The 10,411-nt window shown below is 33.7% G+C and overlaps 1 protein-coding gene across 7 annotated transcripts; it reads left to right on the top strand.

Moving 5' to 3' along the window:
* Window positions 1-1,019: 1,019 nt before the first annotated feature.
* On the top strand, window positions 1,020-10,308 carry LOC106654957 (ubiquitin carboxyl-terminal hydrolase 47). Of its 7 annotated transcripts, none has more exons than XM_014375126.2 (19): window positions 1,020-1,038; window positions 3,188-3,394; window positions 3,467-3,604; window positions 3,680-3,841; window positions 3,897-4,224; window positions 4,299-4,477; window positions 4,552-4,726; window positions 4,784-4,905; window positions 4,972-5,165; window positions 5,257-5,462; window positions 5,529-5,755; window positions 5,833-6,000; window positions 6,070-6,459; window positions 6,543-6,894; window positions 6,978-7,619; window positions 7,693-7,931; window positions 8,015-8,362; window positions 8,460-8,617; window positions 8,708-10,308. In XM_014375126.2, exons 2-19 carry the CDS (start codon window positions 3,191-3,193, stop codon window positions 8,868-8,870), a joined length of 4,395 nt encoding a protein of 1,464 aa, XP_014230612.1. In that variant the 5' UTR covers window positions 1,020-1,038; window positions 3,188-3,190; the 3' UTR covers window positions 8,871-10,308. The 7 variants fall into 7 exon arrangements, with proteins under 7 accessions (XP_014230612.1, XP_014230608.1, XP_014230610.1 ...); XM_014375122.2 differs by lacking the exon at window positions 1,020-1,038 and adding an exon at window positions 1,263-1,366; XM_014375124.2 differs by lacking the exon at window positions 1,020-1,038 and adding an exon at window positions 1,626-1,725.
* The last annotated feature ends 103 nt before the right edge of the window (window positions 10,309-10,411 follow it).

Genomic DNA, 10,411 nt, shown 5'->3' with positions numbered 1-10,411 from the left:
CTCTGCTTTATATATATGTATTAAAAAGGGGCCGACTAAAGGCATATAAATATATACGTCTCATTTCCTCTCTATCTTTACTATACAAGGGAAAAAATCCGACTCCGCAAGCTTGCGTATATGAGTAACGTCTGTTTACAACAACGAGCTTGCGGGGGCGTACATACCTATATCTATATACACGTATATAGCGAAAATCGAATCGACGCTCTACGTCAAATACGCTAAACCGAGTCGCGGGGAGGCACGGCGATATACACGCATATATATGTATGTCGCACGCGCTTAAATCTCGACGAAAAGCGGCCACGCCGCGCGCGGAGGAACACGTCAGTCGGCCGAGCTTGCGTGCGGTGACGTATATTTTGTGCGTGGTCGCCTCCTTTTCTGCTACTGCTATATACTGCCGCAGTAGTCGTAGCAGTAGTCGTCGTCGTCGTCGACCCGTTTTTGTACACATTTATACACAATCAGTTGCGTATCGGTACTCGCGCGGCTATGCTCTTATCAATAACGACCGTATAGCATAGAGATATACGTCACGTTGTTGTTGTTATCATTACTTTCCAATTAAAAAAAGAGCAACGCAGGACGATACGTATACGATATACTATATACGCGAAGGCCCATCAAACGTATTACTATACATCGTAATACGTTCGCAGCGCAAAGGTATATATACATAAATTCGACTGTCTCGAGTGCAGTTGCAGTTATATATATAGGTATATATAGTGCTGAGAGTGTCAAAATATATATCGTGCGCACATGAGCTACTACTATCCGCCTGCTGCCGCTAACTAAGCATTATAGGCCTCGCGGTGAGTGAGAGGAGTGCAGCATATAAGCAGTGCCTCCCTCTTTTTTCACTCTCTCGCTTTCTCTCTCTCATTCCCTCGCATTGTTCCGGCCTGCAGCGCGATGATGTTTGTGTAAATTTCGCGCAGCACCGCAGCAGCTCCTTTCTCGCGCGTGTGCCGTATAGATATATACAGTTACGATCTAATGCGTACATTACATTATTTATAAATCACCTACGTATGTATATATTTAATAATGTGAGTATGTGTGTGTATGTGTCGAGTTTAATAATATATACAAAGTGTAGATAGAAGTGTGCGTATATATACAAAACGATACATGGACTTGTGTGTGCAATATTAGTCGCAGCGCGTGTGCCGCCGCCGCCGCCGTAGCCGCAGAGCCGTCTGTCTCAGCACAGCTCCTCTGTACGCAATACACACGTATAATATATAATAAGTGTGCATTCGCATCTATATACTACTACTACTGCTACTGCGAGTTCGCGCATATTTGAGAATTTCGCGAGACACGCATTATAGTGCTGTGCATTTTTCCGTGATGCGTACGTATCGTTAATTATAGTAGTCAAATATACTTTATCGTCGCTTTCTTCCTCGCGCCCGCGCGTGGCTACTGTACATTTTCTCTCTCTCTCTCTGTCTCTGTCTCGTTGCCTTTTTTTTTTTTTTTTTTTGCGCCACTTATCTGCGGATGTTCACACACCTTTTCGGGGGAGTTTCGCCGTTCTCTATCGCCGCGCAGAGACAACTCGCACGCGCGTGGATGTGTCGTATATAGTAGTGCTATATGGTAGTTAGTATCGTCTGCCTCGCGCTGCGATAAACTCTATATTATATATCGTCGAGGCCCACACACGCGCGATACGTGCAGGATACTTATAATAAGCTCCCAAAATCGCGCGTAAGTTGGCTGCTGCCAGGAAAACTGCCTCCTCCTGTATCGTCGATGCATACGTACATGCATGTGCATACTTCTTGCGGTTCTCTCTCTCTCTCGAGTCTGCAACGAGACGTGCCAGTCGCATGCCTCTGTCTTGTCTCTCTCTCTCTGTGCAACGACCGATAAACGGGCTTACACACGCATATAGATATATCAAACATTTTATTCGTCATCGAGCAGAAACTTGACGCTTCGTGTGTGCTCCTCTTCTACTGCTTTTGCTGCTGCTGCTCCCGAGTGCTGCTGCTGAGTTAGCTTTAAACGCATTTATAGCGAGCGAGGCTTGCTGCTGTCTTGTGTCCGTGTTTGTATATATATATGTGCTGTATAACTATATAGCGCGCGTATATTTCGTTGGTTCTCTGTTATACCTATATATACGATACAACGTATATAATAGGCCCGCAGTCGACGCACTTGTGTGTATGTATATATATATCGAGAAATCAAACGTTTCTTTTCTTTCTCTCCTTTTGGCCTATTATATATTGTGATCCACGTTCTAACCTGGAGTGCGACTCTCGCAGAGAGTTTCGCACGGACCCGAGCGAGCACGCACACGCACACACACGCCTCGTTTCGCCCATTAGAGAATTTGGACCAAGGGTATTTACCTAACTACCAAAGTTTTCGAGAAGTTTTTTTTTTTAACCCATGGCCCCTCGGTCCTAACGCCGTAAGGTTCGGCCCTCGCGCGCTTCTTCCATTGCTACGGATTTTTCCAGTCTATCTCGCCCCGTGTATAGATTGCGAATTTTCCTCTCCTCTCTGTCTTCTCTGTGCGTGAAAAAACCTTTTGTCGCTTCTCTCGCGATTTGACAAATTTTAAAATAACTTTCGAACTCTCTCTCTAAATATATAACACCGGACTGAAAGTGATTATGAAACTATCGTCTCTCTTCAATCGTGAAATTGCGTGTGTTTTTCAAATGTAACATTGTTTACGAACTTTCAAAAAACAATTTCATGACGTGATCGAATTTTTTGTGATTTTCATGTGACTTTTTAATCAATAATTTCGGAGTTATTTGTATAAGTTGTACCCTGGATTTTTCCAAGTACTCCAGAGCAACGATCGCGTTTATTCAGTTCAATTAGTTTAAACGGTACTTTTTGTTTTTGTTCTGTTGAAAATTTATAATATTATCTAGCTGAGTAAAATTATGAAAGTAGGAAGGGGTGATGATAGTTCCAAGAGCCACTTTCAAAGTCTTGGTTTAGACGGTCTAAAAATAGCAGCAGACTATAAGCTTTTCAAGCAATATTGTACCATGCTGAATGGCATCATGGTCTTTTAGACAAATTTTTTTACTCTTTCTTTCTAAGCTCACTATTCTTATCAAAAAGCATTTATAATAAATTGCTAGATATTCTCTGCAAAGTTGCTTGATTGATTATTCAATTAAAAATTCATATTTTACAGAAAATGGTTCAGAAGGAGGATGTCTCTCTCACAATTTTGTTCATTTACACCAATTCAAATAATCAACAGACAGTTCGATGTGAGTTAATTCCTCAAGATGCAGAGACACTACTTGAAACTATTAGAATAAACACGCAACGTTTGGATAAACATGATGACGACTATCGTTCAGAGGAATGTGTATTTCATGTTAAGACATCTGAGGGGGTATGTATTGAACACTTGCAAATATAATTGACTTTTTTTCATCTATTTTATAAAATTATTTCACATTTGCAGGATGAAACTTTAACTCTCGAAGAGTTCAAACAAAGAATTGAAGAAATTATGTCAGAATCAGTTAGACGTTTTGTTCCAATAGAAGTTCATGTTGACATTGGAGATGATAAACTTGCTGTTCCTGTGGACAAAGCACCTGTAAGTATTTGTTATTATTATTTTTTTTTTATTTTAATAAGTCTGTATAATCAAAAGTATATGCATTTTTTTCAGGATCCATATAATATGATTGTTATATTTGTACGTCATTATGCAAACAAATCAATCAAGGAAACACAAGAATTTTCGAATGACAATGAACTCTTTGTTCAACGAGTTGAAACTATGTATGGAGAAGGTTCAAAATGCATAACTATCAAATTGGCTTCTGAAAATGTGAGTATGAATAATATTCAAAAAAAATTTTTATTGATAACTTTTCTCTGTTTAGCTACTAGCTGTTAAAAATTTAAAAGACTTAGAAGAACGTATTCCGGATTTAAAGGCATTGAAACTGTTGAAATATATTCCTTTAGAAGTTCATATCAATTTGCGTGATGAAACGTATCCAGAGGATAACTTGCAATACAGCCCAACATATCCTACAAATGAATTTTCCGATAATAGTTTTGAAAATAACAATAGACATAAAATGACTGAAGATGATGAAACAAAATTAAATGATAATTTGGATTATCATTCAAATCACAGAGACTCTCTAGAGAACTATGATTCTCCAAAAAGAATCATTTGCGATAATTCAGAAGACATTGAGCAAAGTGAGTGAAAGTAATTAATAATGGTTTACTAACATAATATTGCAGTGTACAATAAATTGATGTCTTTTTTCTAGATTATGTTGGATTAGTAAATCAGGCTATGACATGTTACTTAAACAGTCTTCTTCAAGCTTTGTATATGACTCCTGAATTCCGTAATGCTTTATATAATTGGGAATATAAGATAACTGATGTAGATTCTGAAATTAAAAGTATCCCTTATCAATTGCAAAAACTTTTTTTAAATTTGCAGGTATTCTTCTATATTCAAATATATGTTGAAATTAATTTAAAGCAGGTTTCCTTTAAAAATAATGTTTTTCTCAGACGTCATCCAAACCTGCTGTAGAAACAACTGCTTTAACAACAAGCTTTGGTTGGAAATCATGTGACGCATGGCTCCAACACGACATACAAGAATTATGTAGAGTAATGTTTGAAGCTTTAGAAACAAGGTTCAAAAATACTCCTCAAGCTGATCTTATAAATAGACTGTATGAGGGTGAGTTCGATTGTTATATTTATTAACAAAGTTTATTTAATATTCCTTATTTTGCAGGTAAGATACATGATTATGTAAAGTGCCTGACATGTAACACTGAAAAATCAAGAGATGATACTTTCCTTGATATCCCATTGCCAGTAAGGTCATATGATTCTAGTGTAACTTACGAGAGTGTGGTAAGTACCACTTATTGTTTACCAGGTATTTTGGGTAAATAAATAAAATTTTAATATTTATTCTAGGAACAAGCCTTAGAAGCATTTGTAAAATATGAAACTCTGGAGGGAAATAATCAATATTTTTGTGAAAAATGTAATAAAAAATCAAACGCTCATAAAGGACTCAAATTTACCAAATTTCCATATATTCTTACACTTCAATTGAAGCGTTTTGACTTCGATCACAATGCATTGTTTAGGATTAAGCTGAATGATAGGTAAGGAGGTTAATTTATTTTATTTAACAAATTTTAATTCTAATTAACTAGTAGAATAATTGATTAGTTACATATTATAATCTATTTACAGAGTGGAATTTCCTGAAATTTTGAATTTGAATTCATTTATCGAACCAACATCAAATCAAGAATCGCCTTGTCATACCGAAGACGCCGGCATAAATTCCAAAATCACTGATACTTTTCCTGATGATAATGCCACAGATGATGACTGTTCTTCAAATGATGCAACATTCAACAGTAATCACGTAAACAATCATGATGATGATGATGAAGGTTTGTCACACACATTTATATGTTATTTATATTTTAATGTTATTTCATGAGATCTTCTTATGACAGGTATTGGAGATATGAGTAATGGTTTGTCATCATCATCTTGTAGTTTGCACAATCACAGTAATGAGATATTACGAGAAAAATATGCAGCAGCAAAAGGACCATACATATATGAACTATTTTCTATTATGATCCATAGTGGTAGTGCTAGTGGTGGACATTATTATGCCTACATAAAAGACTTCAGAACCAAAAAGTGGCTTTGTTTCAACGATCAAACTGTAAAACCTGTATGTAAAGATTACTGTGTATCGGTTGTTAGGAAAAGATATTTCTTATATGAATAATGTAAATATTTGATTTGTAGATTACTCAAGAAGAAATTATTAAATCTTATGGTGGGGGTGACAGAGGATCGAATTTTAGTGCAACGTATCGATGTAGTACAAACGCTTACATGCTCATGTACAGACAAATAGATCCTGAGCGAAATGTTCTACCAATGCAAGTTGAAGATTTTCCACCCCACATCAAGGTATTTGTTTTATTTAATATTTATATTTTATTTCAATAAAATATTTCATAAATGTACATTTTTTTTCAGACTCTTGTTGAAAAAATGAATGAGGATAAAGTAAATGGCTTGTATAAAGAAAGTGTCGAAAGTCTGTATGAAAAAATTGTATATTATAAGCATCCAAAAACTGGCGTGCTTGAAAGTGTCAAAGTATCAGTTAATAACAGTTATAAATTAAGTCAACTAGTTGAATGTGTATATCGCAGAGCTAATCTTGAAAATTTTGTTGAACTTGACCAATGCCGAATTGTTTCCTATAATCTTAAATGTGATCTTGTTAATCAGGACTATTTCAATAAAGAATCAGAAGAATTAAGTGATATCTCAGAGCGTGGATGGTTGCCAGAATTGTTGTTAGATATAAGGAAAAAAGATGAAGTTTTCCATAGATACATTAGTCCTGTTATATTCACCAAGGTACTTTGAGTTAATTTTTTAAATAAAATATCATTTATTTTATCCACGGTTTATTGTTTTCATTATTATTTAAAATTATGCAGGTGTTTGTAATTGATGTCATAAAAAGAGAATATGTCGATGGACCTAAATACATTAGAGCTCATGGGGGCCCTCATGCTATGACAGGCAAACAATATAAGGAGGAGCTTCGGAAACATTTCGATTTTGATCTTAATTCCATCATCATAATGTACCAAGATCCATATGAACACTACATTTTGAACGATAATGATGTTTTCAAACGACCATATGATGATAATCTGAAAGTTAGCATTGGCATCGGCTACGATCCTGATACTCTGAAAAGTATTACGAGTAAAATGTTTCACGATTTTGTTGAAAGTCTAGATAGCCTTATAACATTTCAAATAGATTCAAGTAACATTAATGAAAGTGAGTATAACATTTAAAAAAAATAAATAAATACTTTTAAGAAGTAAAAAAAATCATTTAATTACATTCTTTTTTGTTTACAGAAAGTCTAGCAGCAGCGAAAGTTCCTTCTTATGATGATTATGTTTCCCATAATGAGAAAATCAAAGAAAGTAATCATGTTGAAAAAGAAGATAAAATGATTTGTGTCTTAAATAACGAAGAAGAATCTGCTTCTTTAGATTACTGCTCAATAACATCCGATTTTTCCTCCAAAAAATCTCAAAAAATTTCTACTGAAAAGAAAATTAAATCAAACGTAGAATGGGTGCACGAAAGAAAGCAATTTTCAACGAATTCAACTTTGAAAGAAACTGAAAATCTTGTAAATAAAATATCAATTACTACATCAGATAAAGTCAATGGTCTCGAAAACACAACTTGTGAAACGTGGAAGTCAATCCAGGATTCAAAGAAAGTGAGCGAAAATACAACTTCTGCATCTTCAATGTCTTCTGCAGATGACTGGATAACACAAGAAACCAGTAATAGCGAGGATAGTAGTTTAAGTGATAGTGACAGAACATTGGTAGGCGATGCACCAGACCACTCTGAACTTGATGTTGATACTGCATTTTCCCCTACATCTGTGCTTCGACCAAATTCATATTTTATCAATGAAAATTCTCAAGAAGATGTGAATGTTCACAAGTACTTCAAAATTGTAAAATTGCCACAGCCTGACAGTAAGTCAAAATAAATTTCACTACAATTATATATGATGAAAAACAAGAATTTAATGTATTTTAATATGTTTAGTTTGGGAGATAACAATGGATGATTCATTCAATGAAGATAAATTAAAAGAAAGATTAGAACCTCATTTTAAAATTCCCAGAAGTTACTTCAGTATTGGTGATATCAATGTGGAGGATATCCCAATGTATTCTCCAACGAGGTTCCGAGACGATAAAAAATATTACATCAATTTAGGAAGAGTTGTTTTGCCTGACGAAGTTAAAGTAAACGTCTATATTTTAGAAATGAATTCTCGTTTGGTAAATATTTAATTTTCCAAATCAAAATAAATTTGCAAAAAAAGAATTTGGAATTATTAATATTTTCAATAATATTGTTTTAGCCTCTGTTCAAATCATTCAATGTCATATTGAAGAAAAAAATGGAACTCAGTGAACTCAAAAAAGAAGTGATTTCTGCACTCAAAGAAAATTATGATATAACTTGGCCATGTGAAAAGTGGCGTTTCTTAGAATATAATAATGACAGTATAGGGGATGTATATGATCAGGATACGTGTTATATTTCTGTAAATTATGAGCTATGCATTCAGAAAATGGAAGAAGCTAAGCTGAGTGAATCTGAAGTTTTGTTGTATATTAAGAGGTGGAATCGATCAGACGGAACTATGGATGAGCCTGAAGAATTGATTGTTGAAAAATCTGAATTTTCACAACAGTTGATAGAAAGAGTAAATATTATTTTATTTTATAATTTCTATATACGCTAACTATATACGCCAATTATGTACGACACTATAATGAAATATTTTTAAACTTATTATTTAGATATCTAGTAAATCAAAAATTCCTGAGGAAGACTTAGAATTTGCAACTTTTCCCCCCGCTCCGAAATCCTCCGTCCACAATGATAGTATAGAAAGTCTCCTCTGGAAGTCTCAAATTACACAAACTGAAGTAGATTTTAAAACTTACCTTTTATACAGGTAAACCATTTTATATGATAATAAAATTATTTTAGCGAATAACGTTTGATATTAAAGTTTAAATTGATTGTATCTTTACACATTTGACAGGAATTCAAAGGAAACGCCGCGAGTGGACGACAGAAGTCGAAGTTATCCATATGTGGCGTCAAATCGAGATACAAGTCTACAGACACAATTGTCATCTTCATCATTATGCAGGCGACCACGAAGAACGGAAAAAGCCCTTAAAATCCATGTTGACTCAAAATGATCCGCTGAGGACCATTCATGCTGAGTATTATTCTCAGTGTCCAGTTAGCGAATTATTTGTTTTGAAAAAGTAAATGATTATGAGTATATATTGGATTTAATTTTACTTGTCACAGCCAAAAAAAGCATGCATTGCTTTATTAAGGAGTTAATGAGCATTAATTATCGTTGACTCATACATTTTAATACATTGCTTATTATTTACTATCAATAAAAAAAACTGTGTGATTGTGTGAACTGAATGAAAAAAGTGAAAAAGTTGTTACTATTTTGTCATAGTTATCATACAAGATGAAAGAGTGAATGGAATTACACTAGAAAATAAAAATCTTTCAATGCCATATAGTTATGTACTATTTGTGTACAGACATTCAATTAAGATACTCGTACATGCGACGTATACTGTTAAAAAAGGTAGGCAAAGAGTCAGAAGATTTATTTTTTTACAACTTTTCTGGCTTTTCTGTCTCTAATTCCATAGTATTTTTAAAGGCTACGTTTCATCATAGTATAAAAATATTCAAAATCAATAAAACTTTCTAATACAAAACAATACATTATTTCAAGCTTTTCGAAATGATACTTGTTCAAGTTGACAAATTTAAATAGCTTTCTAATTTCTCATTATTGTGTTATTTCAAAAATATTTTTCTCAAAATTCCAATCGTTATTTTTTTTAAAGTATTTCAATTTCATTGCATTATGTTACTTATGATACCTCTAAGACAAATATATACATTGTAAATAAACATTTTTTAAACATGATGAAAAATAGCACTCTACATATTCGCACAATTGTAAATGAGCCATTGAATTTTAAAAAATATGATGATTCTTGTGAATAATGGGTGCAAGTGTCAGAAAAATTCAGGTAAACTACCTTATTTACGATAAAAAAAAGAGAAAATCAATTGCCGTAGGTTTGCATTTATCGCAATTGATATTTTGCGAAGCATTTGTTGAAAATTTTTTAAATGACAAAAATGAAAAATTGATTGTCAAGTCTTGCACACGGTCGATTTATTTTTTCCAACACAACTGAATTCTAAAATTATTATTCGTAACTAAAATTTTGATAAATTATTTTTCTCGTGTTATTTGTATTTGTTGTTCTATCTCTTTAAGTGAAAAAGTAGATGGATTCGGAATTAATTATGATTATTGAATTAACGTAATACTATAAATGTGGTTTTAATATTTTTGAGCTTTGTCATAATATTGTTGTCATCTATAAATTGGAAAAATATTCGTTACATCTTTTGGCAATAACTTTAGAATTATAATCTATATGATAGCCATTTCGTTATGTTCTTCTACGATCCTAAACACATCCAAGTTCAGAGATTTTTAAAATCATGTGAAGCAGTATTTTATAAAAGCATGCAAGTACACAATGTTTTTCATTTTGTTATCGTTTTTAGATCTGGACTTGGTTGAAAGGAGTTTTTTGATTCAACTTTATGAAGATTTATTTTTAACAAACAGTTTTCGTTATTAGCTGCAAGTGTGTGATAACGCATGATAAAGGGTAAAGATTTGTTG

The sequence above is a fragment of the Trichogramma pretiosum genome, unplaced genomic scaffold, assembly GCF_000599845.2.
Source record: "Trichogramma pretiosum strain Unisexual culture from Peru unplaced genomic scaffold, Tpre_2.0 scaffold56, whole genome shotgun sequence".
In the NCBI taxonomy this organism is placed as follows: domain Eukaryota; kingdom Metazoa; phylum Arthropoda; class Insecta; order Hymenoptera; family Trichogrammatidae; genus Trichogramma; species Trichogramma pretiosum.
This window is presented reverse-complemented; position numbering and strand designations above follow the sequence as displayed.

Excerpts from the sequence above, each read along its gene's own strand:
- LOC106654957 (XM_014375126.2), top strand. The coding sequence starts at position 3,191 with ATGGTTCAGAAGGAGGATGTCTCTCTCACAATTTTGTTCATTTACACC. Across the intron at positions 6,001-6,069 it reads ATTTTCCACCCCACATCAAG|ACTCTTGTTGAAAAAATGAA; the intron begins GTATTTGTTTTA and ends ATTTTTTTTCAG. Across the intron at positions 6,460-6,542 it reads GTCCTGTTATATTCACCAAG|GTGTTTGTAATTGATGTCAT; the intron begins GTACTTTGAGTT and ends AAAATTATGCAG.